The sequence below is a fragment of the Lagenorhynchus albirostris genome, chromosome 9 (assembly GCF_949774975.1).
Source record: "Lagenorhynchus albirostris chromosome 9, mLagAlb1.1, whole genome shotgun sequence".
In the NCBI taxonomy this organism is placed as follows: Eukaryota; Metazoa; Chordata; class Mammalia; order Artiodactyla; family Delphinidae; genus Lagenorhynchus; species Lagenorhynchus albirostris.
In genome coordinates, this window is record NC_083103.1 from 50,647,560 (window position 1) to 50,674,406 (window position 26,847).

The following is a 26,847-nucleotide window of genomic DNA, read 5'->3' on the forward strand; positions in this document are numbered from 1 at the left end:
GAATCAAGAAAATAAGGTATGTGTCAATTGACTGATTTAATAAGAAAACTATTAAAATGACCTGACATGCATTTAAGGCAGATATTATAAAGTCATGTCTGAAAATGGAGTTCAGCAAACTGTATGCATGTTATTTGTGATAAAGAAATACAACGTTTAAGTTTAAATGCTTTCCTGAATGAAACTTAAAACCTACACATTGGCTACACTAGGTAAAACATCACCAAGTGCACACAAGTGAGGCCTGACCCTCAAACACAGGAATAGGGCACTACGTTCAGAAAAACACCTGTCTGTGGGCAGGTGTTTAAACTGTGACTAAGTACCTCAGGGACAGAATATAATCTCTATTATATTCTGTGACATACTTACATCAGCATGAGAATCAGAATCAAAAGCCACCAGAATATCAGAAAAAGGAATACTATGTGCCTTTTCAAAATAGCTTGAAAAGGAAAAACAATAGGGAAAGGTCTTGATAAATGACTGACCAAAAAAGAAAACTTTCTAAAGCTATAAATGGCTAAGAAAGTTGAAGCTTTTGTCTGTTCACATATCACTTCCTTTCTTAGCCCCAAAGCTAATACCATCAATGTCCACTACCCTCAAGTTTTTAACCAACAGTAAATATGTTACAGAATCTAGGAAGACCAATCAAAACCGAAGTCTACATTTCCAGTCAGCAAAAATAATTCAACATTTCTAACATATGAAAGTGGCCTTACACTAAAAAAAAAAATTAAATTTAATGGAAAAATATAATACTTCATAGAAAACTGCATAAAAAGCTAAGATAATAAATAGTCAAATATTCACATTCTAATCTGTTTGGTTAAAATTTTTAAAAAGAGCTAATTTAAAGTCATTTTAGAATTTTTTCCCAAGGTCAAAGTTTTTTCAGCTTCATTAAAAAAACTCTATTGCAGCCAAAGCAATGTTGAGGGAAAAAAACGGAGCTGGAGTAATCAGACTCGCTGACTTCAGACTATACTACAAAGCTACAGTAATCAAGACAATATGGTACCGGCACAAAAACAGAAATATGGATCAATGGAACAGGATAGAAAGCCCAGAGATAAACTCACGCACCTATGGTCAACTAATCTATGACAAAGGAGGCAATGATATAACAATAGAGAAAAGATAGTCTCTTCAATAAGTGGTGCTGGGAAAACTGGACAGCTACATGTAAAACAATGAAATTAGAATACTCCCTAACACCATACACAAAAATAAACTCAAAATGGATTAAAGACCTAAATATAAGACCAGACACTATAAAACGCTTAGAGGAAAACACAGGAAGAACACTCTTTGACAGAAATCACAGCAAGTTCTCTTTTGACCCACCTCCTAGAGTAATGGAAATAAAAACAAAATAAACAAATGGGACCTAATGAAACTTAAAAGCTTTTGCACAGCAAAGGAAACTATAAACAAGACAAAAAGACAACCCTCAGAATGGGAGAAAATATTTGCAAACAAATCAACGGACAAAGGATTAATCTCCAAAATATATAAACAGCTCATGCAGCTCAATATTAAAACAACAAACAACCCAATCAAAAAATGGACAGAAGACCTAGATAGACATCTCTCCAAAGAAGACATACAGATGGCCAAGAGGCAAATGAAAAGCTGCTCAACATCACTAATTATTAGAGAAATGAAAATCAAAGCTACAATGAGGTATCACCTCACACCGGTTAGAATGGGCATCATCAGAAAATCTACAAACAATAAGTGCTGGAGAGGGTGTGGAGAAAAAGGAACCCTCTAGCACTGTTGGTGGGAATGTAAATTGATACAACCACTGTGGAGAACAGTATGGAGGTTCCTTAAAAAACTAAAAATAGAACTACCACATGACCCAGCAATCCCACTACTGGGCATATACCCTGAGAAAACCATAATTCAAAAAGAGACATGAACAACAATGTTCATTGCAGCACTATTTACAATAGCCAGGACACGGAAGCACCCCAAGTGTCCATCGACAGATGAATGGATAAAGAAGATGTGGCACATATATACAATGGAATATTACTCAGCCATAAAAAGAAATGAAATTGAGTTATTTGTACTGAGGTGGATGGACCTAGAGTCTGTCATATAGAGTGAAATAAGTCAGAAAGAGATAAACAAATATCGTATATTAACTTATATATGTGGAATCTAGAAAAATGATAAAGATGAACTGGTTTGAAAGGCAGTAACAGAGACACAGATGTAGAGAACAAACGTGTAGACACCAAGGGGGGAAAGTGATGGTTATGGTGGTGGTGGTGGGATGAATTGGGAGATTGGGATTGACATGTATACACTAATATGTGTAAAATAGATAACTAATAAGAACCTGCTGTATAAAAAATAAATTAATTAAATTAAATTAAAACAACAACCACAAAAAAAACCTCTATTGCTAGCATTCTTACCAAGTACTCTCATGCCTCTCCCCAAGAGCAATGGAACCAGTGATTTCTGCTGTATATCACTTTCATTCCCCTGCTCATTTGAGTCCATTCCTGTGAAATCACATTCTCTGCCACCATACATCCTACTCCCCATAAGGCCTAAGATGCTAATTCTTCTATGAAGAAAGGTCCTCCACAAAGAAAGACCACTGCAACTGCTCCCTCCTTATACATTCAACACCAATTTGGGGTGCTAGGTATAAAACAGGGAACAAAACAAAGAACCTGCTCTCAGGAATCTTATATTCCAGTGAGATCTGATGGCCTATACCTATTTGAACCATTTGCATTCATAGAACCACATAATTGGAAGGAAGGTATTCATGCACATATAGGGTTGCCTTGAGGATTAAATGAGATAATATGAATGTAAAGCCTGTATAGAATAAAAGCTTAATAAATAATGGCTATTATTTTTACATGCTCTTAGATTGTAGTTACTTTTGTGGAGGTCTTAGTTCTACTTCTAATTTTAAGATCCCCAGCAGCAAGGATTCACAATGTACTCATCTCACTTCTTTGGTAAAGAGGCACTTACAATTGTATGCTATACAGAACAAAGGAAATAAAAGGCCAGCCTTAAAAATGAATGAAATTCTGACATGTACTATAACATGGGTGAACCTAAAGACATTATGGTAAGTGAAATAAAGCAAACACAAAAGGACAAACATTGTATGATTCCGCTTATATGAGGTACCTACAGTAGTCAAATTCGCAGAGACAGAAAGTAGAATTGTGGTTTCCAGGGGGATACAGGAGAATGGGGAGTTATTGTTTAATAGGTACAGAGTTTCAGTTTGAGAAGATTGAAAAGTTCTGGAGGTGGATAGTGGTGATGGTTGCATAACATTGTGCATGTACTTAACATCACCAAACTATACATATAAAAGTGGTCAAAATAGTAAATTTCATGTTATGTATACTTTACCAGAATAATTAGAAAGTCAGTTTTCTCACTTTCCTTTCCCCAAAAGATCTCAGAACAAGGCAAGCATGTCCATTCTTACCACTTCTATTCAACACTATACTAAGAATCCTAGCCAATGCTATAAGGCAAGAAATAAAAAGATTTGTGGATTAGAAAGACAGAAGTAAACTATATTTGATTTGACATGATCATGATCACTGAAATCCGTAAAGAATCCACAAAAAAGCTACTAGAACTAATAAGTGAAATTAGGAACAGTAGGATACAATGTCATATGGCAGACTGCATTTGCAAAAAAAGCCACAGCAATATTTCTGGTGCTATATGTTCTTCCATAACTTTGCCTCCTCCCCCGCTTTCCCCCCCCATTAAGAAGTATAATCTATCCCATCAATCCCTCTTGACACTGGATAGAACTTTGTAACTTTTTCAATGAATGGAATGCAGAAGACTCTATGTCCTCTGAGACAATTTCATAAAAGGCAATTTTACCTGTGTCTGGTCAGCCTCCCTGCCTCACTCATATATTTGTCTCTGGAACCCAAACACAACACTGTGAGAAAGCCCAGGCAACACAGAGAAGCCAAGTGCAGCAGCTCCAGCCAATAGCCCCAGCAAGGTCCCAGCCAATAGGGAGCATCAATCACCAAACATGAGAAAGTAAGCTCTCAGAAGAATTCAGCCCCTAGCCTTTGAGCTGCTCTAGCTGCTATGGAATGGTATAGAGACAAATTAACCCCTCTGAGCCCTACCCAAAGTACAGATTCAAGAGCAGAATAAATGCTGATGCTATTTTAAGACACTAAACTTTACAATAATCTGTTATGCAGAGTAACACAGCAACTGGACAGGTCAATATGTAAAAATCAACTGTATTTCTAAATATTAATAAAAAGAATTGAAAGATGAAATTAAAACATAAATTATAGTAACACTGACATATTTAGGAATACATTTAACAAAATATATGCAAGACTGCTGAGGTAGGCAGAATTATAGGATGATTCCAATGTCTTTTGCCCTTATAAAATCTTAGTGTGGACAGAACACATGACTATGAGACATCATTCCTACAATTATGTTATGTTACATAGTAAAAGGGAGATTATCTGGTGGACTTAATCTATTCACAAAAGCCCTTAAGAAGCAGAGAATTTTCTCTAGTTAGTAGCAAAAGAGAAAGCAGAGATTGAAAAAAACTGAAAAGGATTCTGTGCCAGTTTGGACATGAAGGGAGTCATGTGCAAAGGACCTGAGCATAACTTCTAAGAGCTGAGAAGTGACCCTCAGCCTACAGCCAGTAAGCAAAAAAAGGACTTAAGTCCTATAACCACAAGGAACAGGACTGTGCCAACAACCTGAATGATCCTCGAATTGGATTCTCCTCAAGAGGCTCCAGATGAGAACCCAGAGCAGGTGACACCTTGAATTTTGGTCTTGTGAGATCCTAAGCAGAGAACCCAGCTGAGCCCACCTGGACTTTTGACCTACAGAACTGTGAGATAATAAATGGGGTTAGTTTAAAGTCTCTAAGTCTGTGTCAATCTGTTATATAGTGATACAAACTGAATATACTGCAAAGGAGCAAGAGAGAAGTTTTGGGGGGTAGAAATATTCTAAATATTATTGTGATTATGAAAATGATTACGTGGGTATATATACTTGTCAAAACTCAACCAACTGGGGACTTCCCTGGTGGTCCAGTGGTTAAGAATCCACCTTCTAAGGAGATGTTGGTTCAATCACTGGTTGGGGAACTAAGGTCCCACATGCCATGGGGCAACTAAGCCCATGCGCCACAACTACTGAGTATGTGTGCCACAACTAGAGAGCCTGCGTGCCACAACTAGAGAGAAGCTCAAGCGCCGCAACAAGGAGCCCGTGTGCCACAGCACAGGATCCCCCATGCCGCAACAAAGATCCAACGTACTGCAGCTAAGACCCGACGCAGCCATAAATAAATAAACAAATATTTTTAAAAACCTCAACCAACTGTATACTTAAAATAGATGCATTTTATTGTATGTTAATTATACCTTAATAAAGTTGACTTAAAAAAAGCTTCCCTTTTATCTGCTTTATGTATATGGATTCCATGTAGGAGTCTGTAGCAGTTGTTCAACTGCTAAAAATATTTTAAAATCACCGCTTTAGAAGTTTGGTAAAAATGGCCAAGAAGTATCCTAATATTTTGTGTCACAGGGAGCCAACCATAATATAAACAATATAGCAGGGGAAAGGATGCATCACCTCATATTCCATATACCCTTTAGGGGCTGCTCTAGAGAATTATAACCTTCTTGTTTCTGGCTCACTGCTCATATGGCTCATGTCCAATTTATCTCTGTATCACCATGCGTATCACCAAATATACACTCAAATATTTGCTGAGTTTAACATAACACACTAACAGTATTAAAAGGTATAATAAAAAGTGCTGTAACACAATCTGGCCCTCTTTGGTAAAGCTGCTAATACACACCACTCCTATGGATATTTCCTTAAGAAATTCTTGCATAAATACACCAAGAGACACATACAAGAATGTTGATAGCAGCATTGTTTATAAGAATAAAATCAAAACAACTAAACTTTCAGCTAAGAAAATGGATAAGTAATTTATGATACATAGACAATGAAATACTAAATAGCAAAATGGTAATTAATAAGGTTAAAAATCCATATTGATGAATTTCAAGAAATATAATGTTCAGTGGGAAAAAAGCAAGTTGCAGAATATTACAGGGTACAATACCATCTAAGACAATACAATATATTGTCAGAGTGGTGGTTACAACGTGGTGGATGAGAGGGATGTTTTGGGAGTAGTCATACAGGAAGCTTCCATTTTATTAGCAGAGTTTCATTTCTGAAGCTGAGTGGTGAGTTAATGGGTATTCATTTAATTTTTCTTTGAATGTATTTATATATTTAGAAATTTTCATATATAGTTTTTAAAGTTCTATACCAAAGGTCTGCAACTAAGGCCTGTGGGCCAAATCCAGCCTGATGCTTATTTTTATAAATAAAGTTTTATTGGAACACAGCCATTTATTTGTTTACATGTTGTCAATGACTATCCTACAACATCAGAGTTGAGTGGTTGCGATAGAGAAGCCTAAAATATTTACTATTAGGCCCTTTACAGAAAATGTTTGCCAACCTCTGTTTGATTTCAAGGTATACAGTGCAAATGAAGAAGCAATTAATTCTGAAATAATACGAATACAATCATGGTTATGGTTATTGGGGAAAATGATCATCAGTGTTATTGATAGCCAGATAAAGGAGGAAGGGAGGAAAACAAGCAAAAACTAAATAAGCTTTAGTCCACTGCTGTCCAACAGAACTTTCTGTGATGATGGTAATATTCTATATCTGCACTGTTCAATATGGTAGCCACTACCTACGTCACTTTTGAGCACTTGAAATGTGGCTATTGTGACTGAAGAACAGAATTAAAAATTTTACTTATACTTAATTATTTTAAATAGTCACATGTACCTAAGGACTATTGTATTTGACAGTGCACCTGTTGTCAGCAGTTGTCACCTGAAACCTAGAAGGGGGTACTTATTCAAGGGAACAATGGGAAACAGAGTTGCCTCTAGTTTAGAAAGTTTCAGCCACTGAAGGAAAGGCAAACATATGGATAATTATAAGGGCAAGGTTACATACAGATCTGAGAATCATACAATATTAATAAAAATAGAGCCAAATAATTACTCTCTGAAAGAAAGAGTATGTAAAGTAAGAGAAGCAGAGAGCCAATCTTGAGATTTGGGGACTTCCATGTTAATTTGTTAAGTTAACAAACATTACTAGGTGGGTCAGAAGCACAACAGCTAGAGAGATGGCAGGGAAACCAGAAGAGTTATGACTTAAAATCAAGAAGATGAGAGTTAAAAATGCTACACGAGAATGAAGAAGACTTTCGGAATAATTAGTGCTTTAGCCAGAAAAGCCTTTAAAAATAAAAGACTTGGATACCAATAATGACTTTCTCTTCATTTAACCAAGACAAATGTCTGTAAAAGATATGCCATATTATCATATTTTCTATATTTGTCACATATAAAGATGTTCACCTTTTATTACTTTGCCCAATTATCAAGTAGTCCAGATATGTTTAGCTTCCACTAAACATTTGTCTAGAGATAGGGTCCTAGTGTTAAGCTTTTCAAAAAGTCTTTCATTAGATTGACATTTGTTCCCTTTTCTAGTATGATGCATTATACTTCATCCTTCCTCATCCAAACCACTAAGAAAATATTCCACAAGCTTCTAAAAGTAAAAATATCAGTTTATATATTGCACAAGAATACACTACAAAAAAGGAACATTTGAGGAACAAACTACCTTACCTCCCAACAGTCAGCTGAACTGCTTTCTATAGATTTGATGAAATCAGTTATCTGGTTTCTATGGCTTAGCAATAGTTTTTTGTTTTTTGTCATTGTTGTTTTAGTTTCGAGTTTGAAAAAAACTTGCCTGATAATATACAGACACAGAGTAATATATTTAGTATCCACGCTAATCAGTACTGGCATAAGGAATACAAAATATTCCTTGGAGAACCTGTCTAAATACTTTATTTAGAAACTGACATGATCTTACTCTTTAGAATAATTAGAACAGGGTACAATCTGCCATTTTCAATTGTTAATTTTATTCTACAGTTCTCTCAGAATTTATGATATTTATAGTACGCTACCACTTATTATACTAAATTTTACCAACAAGAAGATTGGAATGGTAGGTAGAAAAGAACACAGCATGAAATCTAGGAAAGAATACAGGGTATGAAGTTACAGAGACCTTGATTTAAGTCCTGGCTATTATATACATTAACTGAACCTCACTGAGCCTCCGCTATCTGACCTGTAAAACAGGGATAATGATATTTACCTTGAAAGATGTTATGAAAACTAAATGAAATAATGTATTCTGGGTACCTAGACAGAGAACCCAACAATGTTAGACACCCAAACAGTTGTTCCACTCTCACTCCCAAGTATTTGAGGTCTCTTCTACACTCTCCCCCTCCTTGAAAACAAGATTTATTTAAAACAGAGTAATAGAATTTCTGTTACTTAATAGGACAATATATAACGTGTATAAACAAGTTTCAAAATTAACAAAAACACTCTTCATTATCTCATTTGCTCCTCACAGAAGCCAAAGGAGATAAGATAGTGCAGGATTATCCCATATTTAACAAGGAAAAAGGAAATAAGTCCAATAAGCTGGTATTATTTAAAGAACTAATGGCACCAGCTCTGAAGGCAGAGAGACCTGCCAGAGTTGAATACAGGCTTTGTCGTAGTTTCCTCATATGTAAAATGGGAATGATTCATCCTGCAAGGATTAAAATGAGATTGATTCTTCATTCACTCATTCATTCATTCATTCATTCTTCAATATGTATTAATTTACAAACATTTAGCACATATTAGGAATCAAACACTGTACTAGGTAGCAATGATGGAGTCTCAAGTGATACAGACACAATCGTTGCCTTCACGGAATGTATAGTTAAGTGGGAGATAAGGCATTTATCACATAATCACACAGATACAGGTAAAACTACAACCATGTTAAGTACTTCAAAGATGAGATAAACCATTTTATGAGACCATCATATTGGGTGGGAGTGTAACTGGGTTAAGGAGATCATGGAAGTCTTCCTCAACAAACAACACAAGAAAAGAGATCTGAAGAAATGATGAAGGGAGCAAAGAAGGAGTTCTGACCAACTCAAGAGGAGAGATACAAGGATACTGACATTACAGTTTCCCCTACAAATGGTCCACGAGAACACCCTACAGTGAAGCTCAAAGTTGACAAGTCCTACCCACAGGCTAAAAGAGAGACTATGCACGGAAAAGAAAACTTTAAAATAAATTCTGTTATTGAGACCACCAGAATTAAAAAGAGAAGATAAAGCACAAAAATCTGTTATAAAAAAAGAACATTCAGGGAACAAAAGGATATTAAAACCATGTTTAAAAAATTAAAAACTTAATAAAAGAGTTGAACTATAAAGCTGAAGAGGTCTCCCAGACAGTAGAGCATAATGACAAAGAACAATAATATAAAAAAGAAATTTGAAGGACTAGGCCAGGAGTCCTTAATAATTAGAATTCCAGAATAATTAAGTCCAACATCTTAATAATTAGAATTCTAGAAAGAGAAAAAAGGGAAGAATTAATTTAAGAATCAAAGGACATATTGATAATATTTCATAAGCTTTTAAAAAGAAAAAACACTAGATCAGATATGAAGAATGAAGAATCAGATGGTTTGGAGTTCTCAGTACCAACACAGGAAACAAGAAAACACGAAGAATTGTCTTCAACATTTGAATAAAAATTGTTTTTAACCTTTAATTCTATACCCAAGTATGAGCACAGAAAAATGACATCTTTATAACACAGTATCTCAAAAAACTTACCTCCCATGCCCAGTTTCTCAAGAAAATACTGGAGGATATTCCACCAAAGAACAAAGTAAATCAAGAAAAAAGATGTGATACAGACAGCTGGAGATCCAACATAGGAGAGAGACAAAGGAAGGTCCCAGAATAACTGCATTACATGGGACACAGAGGGCAATTAATCCAGATTAGAGGAGTAACACAAGACATACTGAGGGCTGTCATCACTAAGATCCTATCAACTGTTAATGTAAGAATAGAATGTCCAAGAAATATAAGGAAAAAAATAATCAATTGTTTAATAAATCCCTGAGAAGGCAGGAGGGAATGAGATATGATCCAAAGCTGAAGTGAAACAGTCATCTTTAGATAGTTATTGAGACTCTTTGGAAGAGTCTTCAACACAGATGAAGCCTGTAATGGGACAATAATGGAGTTCCCTTTTAATGGTTTCTATTTTCTCTGTAAATTAGGAAGAAAGACCACTTGCTAAGTGTGAAAGAAAACGGGTAAGTCAGATTTGAGGAGAAGGGAAAAAGGTGAAAAAATTGTTGAAAATAGTAGAGAAAGTCAACCAGGGAAATACAGTAGGATATCTGAGCAGTGTTGAGGGTCCATTTGATACTGGTTCTACATTAATTTATAATCATGAATCTGTTCTGTTGAAAAGTTTTCTTCAACAGTGCTTGGCTACTTAGATGCAGATATAGAGAGAGTGGTTCATCCAGAGCTGGGATTTCATTTCATTTCATTTCATTTCATTTCATTTATAGGCTAGTGTGTTATTTAAATAATGAACCATATACTCTAACCAGGATAAAGAAGAAAATGAGATAGGATAATATGCCCAAAGTGATCAGGATAATGCCAGGATAATACCAAGCAATCAAAAAAAAAATATAGCTGCTATTACTACTAACCATGGTCCTCTGGCAGTAAGTGATTTCATTATTCTAATTTGTAATCATTTCTATGTATCTCTCTCTTTGACTAGACTGAGCTCTTTGAGGATAAGAAGAGTGTCTTGTTCATTTTTGCTTCTTCCCAAAGCCTAGCATAGCTACTACACTCTAAGTGACTATTAAATGTGTATGATGAAATCAATGACTCAAATCTCCGGTTTCCAAGCTATTCATATAAATATTTTTAAAAAAGATTCTACTTAAGGCATTATAACTTTAACAAAAATCCAGAAAATAGACCTTACCAAGACAGCTGCTAAAGGACCACTGTCATTTCAATGATAGAAACTTACTAAGTAGCTAACAGCATTAATGGGAGTTTTCCAATACTGCAGTCTATGAATAAGCATGCGGAAGAAAATGAATGAACACATACAACATGAAAATTGAGAATATATTTTCCTATTTTTAAGTGATAGGAGGGACTCCTGCCTCTATTTTTTTTTTTTAATCATTTCAGTACCCTCTAATGTTTCATGAAACGAGTAATCTGAAGCATAACCTACCCAATGACGATCAAATGCCTAGGTGCATAAGGACTTCAAAGTAAGTTCAAAGATACATAATCTGATTGCTGGCTAGGCCCATTAACCTCCTCTTTGATCCTGGCAGGGGGTAGGTCCCCCAAATAATTCTGTACCTTTCCTGGTGTATAAAAGACCATAGGGTTTTAGGAAAGAGATCTTTTTTGGCTGTGGATTCAATTTAAAAAACATAAAGATGGGGCTTCCCTGGTGGTGCAGTGGTTGAGAGTCTGCCTGCCGATGCAGGGGACACGGGTTTGTGCCCCGGTCCGGGAGGATCCCACATGCCGCGGAGCAGCTAGGCCCGTGAGCCATGGCTGCTAAGCCTGTGCTCCGCAACGGGAGAGGCCACAACAGTGAGAGGGCCGCGTACCGAAAAAATAAAAAAATAAAAAATAATAAAAAATAAAGATTTTATTTTTGCTGATGCTTAAACTAATACAGTGTTCATTTAAAAATATGCAAAGGGGAAAGTATATAGTTAACAGCTTTGTTGTAATAAGCAGATGGTATATGGGGAATTACAAACTTAAATGTGAGCTGTATTAAAAATCTTTTTTAATAAAGGAGTTGTTTGAAACTGAGTATATATATTTCCCTAGAGAAACCAGGTTATACTGGGAGGCCAAGTCTCCAGTTGGTCCTTGTAAGTCTGAAGCACTGTGTAACACCTAATAAGATACTAAAATGTCTAAACCTTTAGGTCCAACATTTTATGGGAAAATGTATGCAGAGTTCTCATCTGGGATGTCAAAACAATCCCTTGTCTCTCTTACCACCTGTATCCTAACCAGCAGAAGTCAGAACAGGATAGAAGCCAGGAAAGGGGATTTCAGACAATAAACAAAAAGGAAATAGAAAATTTTGCAATACGATACTTTTTAGTTCAGTTTTACTCTCTCCATCCCTCCATTTTTCCTTAAAGTTTCCAGTAAATGTCCTGTCTCTACTTTCAAGGAAAGAACTCGTAGTTTCTGGACAGAGTTTATCTCTTTTCCAGAGGCACTGCAGAAAAAAAAGAGCGCCCATTCCTGCTGCACCCCGTTCTCAACACCTCTGATTCGTAAAGCAAGCAATTCAGTGAAAGCAATGTGGTTGGACAGTCATTAAGAACAATACATTTGAGAGGGATGGGTTGAAAATAAAGATAGAATAATCAAAAGTTTGGGTCCTTGAGACAACAGGAGAGAATGAGATACAATTCAAAGCAGAACTTATCTATCAGCAGTGAGGGCAAACCTGGCAGCATGTTAAAAAAGTTTTCTGCTCCTCCACCCTTTGTCCTTTACTTGAGTTAAAGTTAAAGATACATATAGGTGTATAAACAGAGAAAGACCAAGATCGAATTTTGTCATACAAGAAACTGTAACCCTACATTTCAGGGTAGAGACATTTTCATATAACTACGAGTTACATTTTCTCTTGTTTTACCCACAGGCACCTCATAAAATATTGATGCACAAGTTTACCTATCAATTAAGCATAATATGATAAAATTTTAAAAAGCTAAGCTTTTAAAAAATAATCATATATTAATAACCACTATACAGTAAATATCTGCTGCTGCTAGGGAATAATACAATCTTTTACTATGATTTGGCTTTAAACATTTTCTTAAACTAAAATTAATTCAGATTACATGAAACAGAGGTCACCTAAACAATACCAAGTATATTCCAACAAAATGCGAGGTAGCTTGGCTGCTATTGTATAGACTCAATCCCATACACCCAACAGTCACTCATGAGTTGTTTTGTCTTTAATGATACAATATTACCACAGATATTAAGGCTGTATTACCTTCATAATGTTAACTAAATCTGTTTGATAGTAGCGATCCTGGTGTGCATTTGCTGCCGCTAATGTAAGAAGATAATCATTCCTTGCATGGGTAGCTTTGGAATTACACTCCGATCGCCGGGCTTTTAACTAAAACATAGTAAGAGAAAAGAAAAAGTCAGTGCAAACTGATACTGTACTGAAAAACATATGAGGATACCACTCTTAGTTGGCTCCCCAACAAGAGTAAAGATGACCACGTAGAGAAACATTTATATGCATATAAAAATTCTTCAACACTATTGAAGAATTAAATAAACAGTGACTAGAACTGTTTGACACAGTAAGAGTGCTTTCAAATATTTGTTATTTACACTTTAAGAATTTCCAAAGCTTTTGAGAGAACTTCATAATGTTTTGCTCATTTTATTATGATGGGAAGATAAAGGTTCTCAAATTAAGTAAGTCCCTTATCTTCAAAGACTTGGGTAAATCTGCTGGAGTTAGAAAACAGTTTGAAAAAAAATCAGCACCCCCTAATGTGCCAAAAGAAATGCATGCTAGTTGGGAGCCAGGCAGACAAAGGTAGGTCACTAAGCTTATTTATCAGGTATTCTACAGCTTGAGGATCCCACAGGAAAAATTCACTTCCATCTGGCCCGAAATATCTGCTCAGAGGTATAAATCTGAGTGAAATGGATTTTATTGAGCTTTCTAAAGCCCATGGACTTGTTAAAGTCTCTTGGACTAAGTGTTGAAGACAACAGGCTACCTAAGCAGGTTAGGTATAGAAACTTATCTCTAAAGCAATCTTGAGAAGCAGGGAGTATCCAAAGTGCTGACACTTAGTTGAAAAACCCTCATGAACTGGGAAAAAAAGTTCTTCCCTAATGACTTTAAAATGCTTCTCTAAATGGAAATCAGATGGAAATAATTGAACTGCACCCTCAAAAGGCCCAATTCTTTTTTTTTTAAGCTAAGGTTTCTCAATTGTGAAATACACTTTTCAAAAACTCACCTTTACACTTGCCTTCTGTAAACTGATTCTTGATTGAAAAAGACTAAGTTTAGATCTATAATAAAAATAGAAAAGTATGTTAATAAAATTATCAAATTACATCATAATAAAATGATTAAGTATTATAATTACTAAATTTTTAAAAAAGTGACCTTTCCCCGTGACACTATTCTAAAAGAGAACTAAATAAATGGAAAACCAAAAGCAATGATTATTTTCTTTTATTTTACTACAGGAAGAATTTAATATCATGGTGAAACAGAAAATAGTGGGATTAATAAAATTAAAATATCCTGAATGACAAAAATACAATTTGACGAATCCAATATGTTGGTATCTCCTAATAAACAAGAGTCAACAAACTATAGATTATTCCCAGTATCATACAATTGCACATACTTTAATTTCCGCAAGGAAGCTTAAAAGAAGCCCATGGATAACCAACCTATGGAGACAAAGATTAGCAGGCTTTCAGGGCCATGTGCCAGGAATGTGCCATGAATGTGCCAATGCCAGGAATGCAATCTACTGTATGATACTGACCAGGCTCTACAAAGACCTTAATTTCATCACATCTCCCATTAAAAGTTCTTCTTGTTTGGGTGCCTGCCTATGTGGCTCCCTCCACTCTTAACATATCTATAGTATTCAGAACACAGAGATAAAGCCCTTGGACTTTCTGCCCTAATATGATTTTGTTCTATTTAAGCTTCTCTTTTCTGGTGTCCTTATTTCCCTCAATCCCTCTCAGCTCGGGAGGGGAACCATAATCTAACAATCAGTAATTAAAATATCTTGGCTTTATGCAAACAACTAGAGAGAACCATAAGGAGAAAAATGCTAAGGAACAACCAACATTCCCCACAACCAGTAATTTCTGAAGCTGCAATGTTTGTCTTGACTGCAGTGTCATGGTGATTGCCATGGGAAAAGTCAATGAATGTGCTGGAAGCTATGCCATAATATGAAATAAAGTTGCAGACCGTTTGGTATTGGAAGACAGAGCAAGCCAGTCTCTGCAGAGCAAATGTGAGGACAGAAAAAGCAGCCCTCAACTTTCTAGCAAGAGAGAAACATTCAAGGACGTACGTACAAACATGCATTCCAACTACTCCACTACTAAAAAAAAAGCTGGGTCTAAGAGACTCCTGCTATTTTTCTACCTTGCCATATTCATATTTGATGGGGGTCCTATTCATTTTGATCTAGAAAAGCAAAGGCCACAGACTTTAAAATCTGAGAGCGCTTGTTCAGGGTTAAGAAAGACTCTGTTTGGGGTATACTCATTTCGACTTTTTTTGTAGCCATTATCTAAATAGTCTGAGTTGCATCTGGATTTTCCAATATAAGGATTCAAATCTCTGGCTTCTGCTTCATTTTCTAATCCTCATACAATCCTTTTGTGGTAATAAAGAAGGTACTAGTAATAGGTAAAATAATACAGTTCCTGCCCTCAAAGATTATTATCTAGAGCAAACAAAATACATACAATGAACCATACTACATACTCCTCTTCCTCACCTACCTTCCATATGTTAATGTTCCTTAGGTTTCCAAACTCAACTTCTCATCTCATTTTATATATGATTTTTTTCATCTCTTTAACTATCATCTGATATGCAACTGACCCCCAAAGCAAGATCTTCAGGCCCAAATTCTCATCTGAGAGTCAGATATATAACCCTCTACCAAATCCCCACGGTCCCACATATTTATCAGAACATACATATTCAAAGTGGAACTCAGCCATCCCTTCAAACTGTATCCTTCCTTCTATGCTCTCTCCTAATGTACACATCTCTATCTGTCAAATCACCTATCAAAACTATTGGGTTAGGGCTTTCCTGGTGGCGCAGTGGTTGAGAGTCTGCCTGCCGATGCAGGGGACACGGGTTCATGCCCCCGTCCAGGAGGATCCCACGTGCTGCGGAGCGGCTGGGCCCGTGAGCCATGGCCGCTGGGCCTGCACGTCCGGAGCCTGTGCTCCGCAACCGGAGAGGCCACAACAGTGAGAGGCCCGCGTACCACACAAAAAAATAAAAATAAAAAAACTATTGGGTTGGCCAAAATGTTCGGTTGGGTTTTTCCGTAACATCTTACGGAAAAACCCGAAGGAACTTTTTGGTCAACCCAATATATACAGCCCAGTTTTCATTCCCCTTCCTGATCTTCCTTCTCATCTCGACTTAGCTACAAACTTTTTTTTGTGGTTGTGGTTGCGGACGCGCATGGCTCAGGAGCCCAGCCGCTCCGCAGCATGTGGGATCTTTCCGGACTGGGGCACGAACCCGTGTCCCCTGCATCGGCAGGCGGACTCTCAACCATTGTGCCACCAGGGAAGCCCTCATCTCTACTTAGAAAAACCATTCTTCAGAACTGTGTCCAAACATCACTTTTTTCTATAAAGGTTTCCTTTTTCATTAGGCAAAATTAATCTATTTTCTATGCTTACATAAAAGTGTTTTCACACAACTACTAAAATAAATTAATTACTAGGTGAGTGACTTTAGGTACTTAACTTCTTTAAGTTTACCGTGAATAAACAAATCATAAATCTACTTTAAAACACGTTTGTTTTTAATTCTAGGCTTTAAACTTCTTGAGGGCAAAACTTATCTACCTCATCTCTGTATCCATAGTACCCGATATAGAGTAATCATTCAATAAACACTTAGTGAGTGAATTAAGATAAAGAGACATTTCTCTCTCTGTTGTAGAATTAATTTTCCAGAAAAGTTACACATTGAATTAAATGTCTAATTTGCTGTATCCCCTTTGAATCTGGGCTATATTTGAAGGCAGTTTCTTGTTATCAGCACCTGTGAATTAGACCCTGTCAAATCCACACTTCTCAGGAACAGCCCCACAATTGTCCTCATTTTCACCCTGTGGACCTTGGCTAAAGTAGGTACTTATATATGCTCTACAAATCTGTCAATTCTCTGTTCTAGAATCCCTGAGCATTTTAAAAAACAAGTTCTTAAGAACCACCATGAAAGGATATTCCTAACGGAAAGCACCTAATCTAAAAACTTCAGGTCTAACTGGGAAGATGGGTTCACTGACTCTATGAAAGTACAGGAAATATTTGTATGCTTATAAAAATAAAATAATAAAGATAAACTAAGTTAGGGAAATATTAAATATGTTTTCCAGTAACATTAAACACTTTATGAGTATTCATTTGGGACATCCCTTGGGACAAAATAAACTTTCCAGGAGCCCCTAAATTTTCACAAGATGCCTATGAGATTGCTTAATTTCCTGCAGATAAAAAAGTATATTAGAAAGACAACCCTGACTCCTTCCTAGTCTGTACAAGTGTTCATAACCTTTCTGATTTCATGACTAGGCGTTCAAACTCCTACATTTTCCATCAGTGAGCTCACCGAACGGGAGTCTCACCTTTCCTCAGAGACATCTTCAGAATCCCATTCTATAACACAGGTTTATTTTTTCTTAAAAAATTTTCATCTTTCCTCAAGTTGTCATTGCAAAAATCTCTACTGCTAGCTTTGCATTTCTTTGTTATAAACTGCCAGTTCCTTCTTTTCCTAATTATTCTCAAAATAAAGGACTTTTAATTTACATATATTGAAAGTAAAATTCACACACAGTTCCTAAAGCATACATTAAAAATTATATACGTTAGAACTTCATATAAGAGAAATTCTGGGGCAAGGTTTCTATACTGAGGTCAGTGGTCTTACTCACTTGATGCGTCCATAGTCCTTCAAAGGCATACCGAGGATCAAGGATTTTCGACTACAACTGATTTACTCTGGCATGAGAAAACTGAGGCTCTAAAACCCTGATATTTAGACACCATAGCAACTTTAACCAGACTTCTGCTAAGCTTCCCATACCATGATCATCTGTCTTCTTTCCTTTTCAAAATTCAATTTAATGTGAAAACTGACTGATCAAATATTCCCATTTTGCTTACATTAATTTAAATAAAAATCAACTAATATAAAAGAAAATTTGATATCAAGTATGTAACATTTATAGGTCCAATGAAACCAATATAACCTAAGAATGACTCTATGCCTTGTATTAACAGAAAACAAAGTACTGGCAAAAATAACATTTATTTGTATAATCACTTTTTCAGAAATGCTAAGACACATACTTTGCCTCGATGTCAGCTTTCTCTCGTACTGCATGAGCCATCTGTTCAGTCTCAAAGTACTTCTTTTTGCCTTTAGCTAAATCTTTCACTGTCTCTTGCAATTCAGTTTGGATCTTTGTCAACTGGTCCACACACTGTAAAATACAAAGTGCAATTATTATGATTTTAGTCTTCAGGCTTAGAGAAAATGAGTTTGCCCTAAGAACTATGCACTATGCCCTCAGGATGGAAACCCAGGAGAAGAATCAGCACTTTTAGTACCCTTCAAATTGCAAACTGAAATACAGTGAACAGCTGGTACTCCCATCTCAAGTAATGTATCGAATAGTGTCACAGTTTGCTTAACAACTCTGCTTTGAGAAATAACCTCTGAGTGCTGCTGATAACTGACATTAAGCTAAGAAGAGCAACAGTGAAAATGCTCTTAGTGTTGGAGCATAGCAATAAAGGTAAAAGATTAAAGCAATTCTGTAATCTTCATAATATTAATAAAGTTTCTCTATATGTTTGGGGAACTGATGGTACAAAGGGTACTGAAGGATTCACTTCTGGGAAAGGAGGATTGAGATCTGAGAAGTCTGGCCACAGAGCAACTAAGCCCATGCGCCACAGCTACTGAGCCTGCGCTCTAGAGCCCGCGAGCCACAACTACTGAAGCCCATGTGCCTAGAGCCTGTGGTCCGCAACAAGTGAAACGACCCCAGTGAGAAGCCAGCGCACTGCAACGAAGAGTAGCCCCCACTCCACACAACTAGAGAAAGCCCGCGCGCAGAAACGAAGACCCAATACAGCCAAAAATATAAATAAATAAGAAATCTGAGGAGTCTGACAGGATAAGCCCAAGATGAAGGAGAGAAGCAAGAAACCTGGGTACCACATAACAATTATTACTCAAAACTATCCCCAACTCAACTCTTTGGATACACATACAGATTCTAGGAGAAGAGACAGACATAATAACTTAAAGAAATACTTAACAAATAAACTCTTATAACACAATGGGGCCAAAGTAACACTGCTTTGGGACCCTTCTGGATATCCAAAGGGGGAATTATTTTCCCCAGTTTGAAACAAACCACTGAGAAGTTTCACCAGTCTGAGGCCAGTTCAGGGCAGCCCCCATTGAAAAACTTCTGAGCCTGGAATAGCATCTTCAGTGCATGATGCAGACTGAAAAAACACAGCAAAGCAGGAAGAGACATTGGTAAGTAAGGGACTATTTTGCCACGGTGAGCAGTGTGGAATAGAACAAGGACATCAGAAAAGCAAGGATAAAGCACAAATAAACTTAGACATGTGACATATAGGCTAGAGTTTCACTACTTTACAGGAAGTGAGAGATCTGGAAGGTTCCCTATGGGTACATTTACTGAGCACTTAATAAGTGCCAGGCTGTGAATAAAGGGTAAAACAAGACAAAACAAAAAAACACCTCTTTCCCCGATGCATGAAAACTGGACCCTTAACTTCCAAGGCCTGTGTTTCAACAGAAACCTGACTAAGACACAACGTCAACTGGGTTATTCAGCAACACTACGTATAAATATGAATTTACCTGATGGGTAAATTACATCAACTTGGGAGAAACTACAAATATTTGATGGAGAAGTCTTGGCTTTGGGCTTCTGTGAGTATGGTGATTCCTGTATCTGGACATGTCCCTTGCAGGGACCTTGGAAGCTCTGTCTATAGAGCTGTAATAAAAGGTTTTCCTCTCCTTTAGAGTCTGCGGCTACCCCTGCACATGTGAGTCTCATTTCCTTGTCCCAGACCTGTCGCCTGGGGACTAAACAGAATAACTCTGATTAGCTATGTAGGCTGAAGCATACTGGTGGGAGAACTAATTCTACTAATGCAGGATGCCGCCCTGCTGCTTAACTGTGTTCCCTGTCCTAATGTCCTTCTAAGTAAACCTCATGCCAGGTGTGGCCTACGATACTCATGAGTCTGAATGTTTAGTTACATTTAAGAAGACTCCCTATGTGCACTGCACAAGCACAATACACTAAGTCCGGCACTTTATAGGTATTACATCACATTTAGTCCTCAAAACAACTCTGTGATAAAAGTATTCATATTAGTCCAATTTTAAGATGAAGAAACAGACTTAAAGAGGTTAAGCAACTTACCCAAAGTAATACAGTGAATTTACCATGTAATCCATTATAGTATGTACCCTAGTTTTGTGATAACCATGTTTTTAAGGTTTCACACAGAGTTACTTTATCTTAAAATAGTAAGCTTTAAAAGAATTGACATATAACTCACAAACCCCAGTGGTTTTTAGGATATTCACGAGGTTGTACAACCATTACCTCTGTCTCATTCCAGAATATTTTCATCACCCTAAAAAGAAACCCCATACCCATTAGCAGTCACTCCCATTTCCACCTACCCCCTAGCCCCTGGCAACCACTACTCTACTTTCTGTCTTCATAAATTTCCTATTCCAGACATTCTGTTTAAATGGAATCATATAATACATAGCCTTATACATCTTTTATCACTTTGCATAATGTTTTCAGGGTTCATCTATGTTGTATCATGTACTAATTCTTCATGCCTTTTTATGGCTGAATAATGTTTCATTATATAGACATACTAAAATAGTAAGCTTTTATCTTGCAACAAATCTTTAATTTTTAATAGCCCTTATCATAAACAAATCTCTTATTTACTAAATAATACCGTGACAACCTGACACTCCCATAGAGAAGTGCTAAACATCCCAATAATGCCATGTTTGCATGTGTGAAGAGCTGAAAGAATGCTCCATGGCTACAATTAGATATTAATAACTAGGAACTGGGGCATGGTCTGAAAAAACACAACTGTGTTTAATGGGCAAATGGAATGAATTATTTAAAAGAGGAGTCAGGTGTAAGGTATCTACATCCAAAATGTTCATCCAAAACAATGAAACTTGGCCTCATAAAACTAATCAATGAAGGGAAGCCCAAGAGTCCCAGGGTGATATTAAGCAATATTAAGAAAGGGTCTGCTAATTTGAATATTTTGAGAGGAAACGAAACACAGTAGGACAAAGGTTTTCCTGAGGACTGCAAACCATGTGGATAGGATCTCAGTATATTCACACAAAGTGAACACCATGGGTACCTGTACATGAGCACACATGCATGCACACCTGCGTGTGCACACACACACACACAGAAACATAAACACACAGTCACTCACTCCTTATATCCCTACCCTTTAAAGGACATTTATCCTTAGTCTTGGGTAACCAAACATCTTATAGAGATTACTTAATTCATTTTCATTTGTAAAAGGTTATTAAATTAAATTACTTTCTATATGTGCCACAATATCAGATGAATTTTGTGACAGTTCATATCTTTAAAAGGATTTCTCAAAAATCTCATCAGAAAACTCTGGTTGATTCTATTCCTACTTGCTTTTTCCCTTTACATAAGTTTCTAAGATACTGTTTATCAAACAGTATTAGAGATAGCCCCTGTGCACACTGAAGAGATCTCTTGTGATCCTTTCTTCCCTAGCATTCATTAAAACGACAACCAAATGTTTCCATCACCCAGGTGAACTGTTTCAAGTGAGAGTAAGCTGGGTTCTTCTTCAAAGGAAAATGCCTGCACATAACAAAATATCAAACATATTTATTAAATAAAAGTCATCAAACTTAATTTGCAAAGGAACAGGACTTCCTTTCCAACTTTTAAAATAAGTTTCTTCTGTATAAATCCAATTTTCTGAGGTGGATTAAGTCATATACTTAAAAACAAGCTTAATGATAACTACGTTAAGAAAAGTCTTGATGTGATATATGCCCAGCTCTTTCCCAAGAGTTATCAGCACTGAGCAGACAGAGAAATGGATGTGTAAGTGTACATTAGGGCTAAGGGATCATACAAAATGACAAACTTGGATATTAAAATTCAGGATCCTAGTAAAGAAATTAAAAGTATGATTCCTGAGTATGACAGATACTAGGACAGATAGACTTGCTAATAACTTGAAGACACAAATAAAAATAAAAGTAACTTGGACCAATACATTGAAGGACTACAAACTAGTACATCCTCTGACCCAGCAGTCCTGTCCTGGAAATTCATCCTAAGAAAATAACTTTTGGGACTTCCCCGGTGATCCAGTGGTTAAGACTCCGTGCTTTAGCTGCAGGGGGTGCAGGTTCAATCACTGGTCAGGGAACTAAGATCCCAAATGCCGCACTGTGCGCCCAAAAAGAAAGAAAAAGAAAAAAAAAAAAGAAAAGAAAATAACTTTTAAAAAAGTTAACTTTTATTACCTTAGTGGTAATAAAACAGAAGAATGACTAAATAAAGCAGAGTAAATGAAAAATTTATTCAGAAGTAAAAAATAATAAACATAAAGCTTGTATAGAAACATTAACAATTAATTAGGAAATAGAGGATGTAGAAAACAGGATATCCTAAAACAAATTATCCATGTATTAATTAAAACTACTGTAAAAACTAATTAGGTAAAGGAGTAGGGAACATCTATAAATAGTCTACTGAGGTAAAGAAGTTGTATATATTTTTCTGTAAGCCTATTTAAACATTAAACTCCAAGTATTTTTAAAGGATTGAATACGATTTGGAATTAGGAAGTAGTATATTCAAGTTCTTGCTCAATAATTTACTACCTAAGTCTCTCTAACATTCTTAGCCTCAGTTTCATCATTTGAAAAATAATAATATTTACAAATCTAACAGGTTGTCATGAGAATCAAATGAGACTATAATGGATATGGTAGCTGTTTACAAACTCTAAAGTATCATACAAATGTGAGTCCCAATTATTTCAAGGAAGGTAAACTCTAGTATAAATGAGAAAGTTATGGATAAAAGCACAGCTAGTTTAATATAAGAACGACAAATGTTAACTAGACTTATTGAGGTGATCATTTTGCAATATACACAAATATCAAATGACTACATTGTACACCTGAAATATGTCAATTTTAACTCAATTTAAAAAAAGAGAATAGATTAAATTTTAAAAAGCCATAGATTATTGTGGCTCTTGTTTTGGTTTATAAGCAAATGTCAGCATACAGAAAGTGATTTAGAAAAAGCCATGATATAATTCTCATTATAATCTTCACAACGGTCAGATGCTTTATAATTGTATCTAAAATTATCCCCAATATTATAAAAGAAAACTGATGAAGTAGAGAAAAATTTAAAAAGAACATGACCATTAAAATGTTACAGAGGGGGGACTTCCTTGGTGGTCCAGTGGTTAAGACTTCACCTTCCAATGCAGGGGGTGTGGGTTCGATCCCTGGAGGGGGAGCTAAGATCCCACATGCCTCACAGCCAAAAAACCAAAACATAAAACAGAAGCAATATTGTAACAAATTCAACAAAGACTTCAAAAAAAATTTACAGAGGGGTTAAAATTCAAATATATAAACAATTCATACAACTCAATATCAAAAAAACAACCCTATTACAAAAATGGGCAGAAGATGTGAATAGACAATTTTCCAAAGAAGATATACAGATGGCCAACAGGCACATGAAAAGATATTCAAGATCACTAGTCATCAGAAAAATGCAAATCAAAACCACAATGTGATATGACTTCACAACTGTTAGAACAACTATCATCAAAAATACCACAAATAACAAATGTTGGCAAGGATATGGAGAAAAGGGAACCCTGTACTCTGTTGTTGGGAATGTAAACTGGTGCAGCCACTGTGGCAAACAGTATAAAGGTTCCTCAAAAAACTAAAAGTACAACTACCATATGACCCAGCAATTCCACTCTTGGGTATATGTCCAAAGAAAATGAAAACACTAATTCAAAAAGATACACGCACCTCAATGTTCACAGTAGCATTATCTACAATAGCCAAGATATGGAAGTAACCTAAGTGTCCATCAACAGATGAATGGGTAAAGAAGATGTGGTATACACATATATATATATATGTACACACATATATATGTACACATACACATGCCACACACACACAATGGAATACTACTCAGCCATTAAAAAGAATGAAAATTTGCCATTTGCAACAACATGGATGGACTTAGAGGGTATTACGCTTAGTGAAATGTCAGACAGAGAAAGACAAAAACTGTATGTTAACATTTATATGTACAATCTAAAAAATAAAACAAACTAGTGAATACAACAAAAAAGAAACAGACTCACAGATATAAAGAACAAACTACTGGTTACCAGTGGGGAGAGAGAAGGGAGCAGGGGCAAGAGAGGGGGTACGGAATTAAGAGGTACAAAAAACAATGTATAAAATAAATAAGCTATAAGGATATATTGTACAGTGTAGGGAATATAGCCAGTACTTTATAATAACTATAAATGAAATATAATCTAGAAAAATTTTGAATCATTACATTGTACACCTCAAACTTATAAATTTTATATATATTATAAAATTTTATATTATAAATATTATACCTCAATTAGAAAATGTTACTGAGGGAGAATTTTAAGTCAAAATTGGTTGTGATCATGACAGAACCAGTTGTTTTAGACTATCTTCCTATAGTCTAGAAACTGTAAAAGTCAGACAAAAGAGATTTTTAGAAATAGCCAGCATTAAACAACAGCAATACAAGCTGGACTGAAGGGACTGTGATATCTGGAAGAACAGAGCACAGCTAGGTAAGCTCTGCATTTACCTTGACTTTTCTTCTTAGGGCAATTGTTGAATCATGGCACAGAGATGTAAGATATAAACACAAAGTGGTTTTTTACTAGACTATGGAAACAGAGGTTGGAGTTTGTGGATGCCCAAAGAGCAGGAACTTGAGAGGCTAGACCTGGAAAGAAGGGTACTACAGAGAAGCAAATCCAAAAATCTGCATGCACTTTCCCTGAGTCATCAGTTGACTTCTAAATGGCATGTGTGTAGTGAAATTCCAACAAATTCAGGAAAGAACAGTAGCTGAAAGGCTAATGAGCTGAGCAGTGAACAGAGGGATCAGAGAAGCTACATGATGTTGAGAAGACAAAGGTTGGAGTTCAAGTCTTATCAAAGTAGAAATGCTTTGGTAAGCACCCCAAACTTTCAGGTAAGACCCCAGGAATAAGGACATAAGTGAAATAGACCAGACTAAAAAGCCTAAAACCAGACCCTAACACAATCAAGGCGATCTGACAGCATTCTATCTGCCTGTTAGAAAACTTAACTCTCTTTGGAAATAGAAAACATCTTCCAGAGCCTCTATAATTTTTATCCACAGTAGGACTGTGAGGCCTACTAAACCAGTAGACCCAAATAACCAAAAACAAACAAAGAAACAGTAAATGATAAAAAGAGACCTATAGTGATTCAGATAGTGGAATTATGAAACAGAGATTAGGAGTGACACATTTAAGATGATAAAGAAAAAACATGGAGAATTGCACCAGAAACATGGACTCCATTTTTTTTAATCAAATAAAAATTTCAGAACTGAAAAATATACTGAGATTCCAAAAGATAAGTTTTAAAAGCAAATTAAAAATAGCAGAACAGCATAGTAGAACTATATACAATAGGCAAGACACAAAAACAACCCAAGTGCCCATCAACAGACAATTGGGTTAAGAAGATGTGGCATGTACAGGGAACTTTATTCAATACTCTGTAATGACCTATATGGGAATAGAATCTAAAAAAGAGTGGTTATACATGTATGTATAACTGACTCACTTTGCTGTACAGCAGAAACTAAGACAATATTGTAAATCAATTATATTCCAATAAAAATTTTTTTTTAAAAAAGGGGTGGTATACACACACATGGTGAAATATAATTTAGCCATAAAAAATAATGAAATATTGCCATTTGCAGCAACATGGATGGACCTAGAGAATACCATCCTAAGTGAAGTAAGCCAGAGAAAGACAAATATTGTATGATATCACTTATACGTGGAATCCAAAAAGTAATACAAATGAATCTATATACAAAAAGAAACAGACTCACAGATATAGAAAGCAAACTTATGGTTACCAAAAAGAAAAGGGAGGGGAGAAGGGATAAATTAGGAGTATGGGATTAACAGATACAAACTACTATATATAAAATGGTTAAGTAACAAGGATTTACTGGACAGCATAGGGAACTATATTCAATATCTTGTAATAACTCATAATGGAAAATAATCTGAAAAAAAAATAAAACTGAATCACTTTGCTGTATACCTGAAACTAACAAAACATTGTAAATCAACTCTACTTCAATCAATCAAAACAAATTAAAAGAAAAAAAAGAAATAGAACAGAGTGCTAATTAGCTGCAAGATATCAGTGGAAAACATTCAGACCGAAGTGCAGAGAGAAAAAAGGGTATTAATACAGAAAACATGGAAAAAGTACAAAAGACATGGACAGAGTCAAAAGGCCTAACAGCACAAAAGTCATAACGGGGAGGTAAATGGAATTATACTATTAAAACATTTTTATATTGTTCATGAGGTACTAAAATACTAATTCACATTAGACTTTAATAAGTTAATTTAGAGTAAAGTTTGGAGAGCAGTAAAAGTGCCAATTCATGGTAAATTATAGTAAGTCAGAAAGGCATACTGGAATCTCTAACTTAATTACTAAAAGAATA

General features: G+C 35.9%; 1 protein-coding gene across 2 annotated transcripts in view; it reads right to left on the bottom strand.

Moving 5' to 3' along the window:
- The window catches only part of FCHSD2 (FCH and double SH3 domains 2), a 293,011-nt gene that overhangs the window by 130,946 nt on the left and 135,218 nt on the right, over nucleotides 1-26,847 (bottom strand). For both annotated transcript variants that reach the window (XM_060159945.1, XM_060159944.1), the window contains exons 6-8: nucleotides 18,257-18,390; nucleotides 14,125-14,179; nucleotides 13,128-13,256 (exon numbers count right to left, since the gene is read on the bottom strand). In XM_060159945.1, coding sequence (XP_060015928.1) covers nucleotides 13,128-13,256; nucleotides 14,125-14,179; nucleotides 18,257-18,390 — 318 coding nt within the window. The remainder of the gene's footprint in view (nucleotides 1-13,127; nucleotides 13,257-14,124; nucleotides 14,180-18,256; nucleotides 18,391-26,847) is intronic.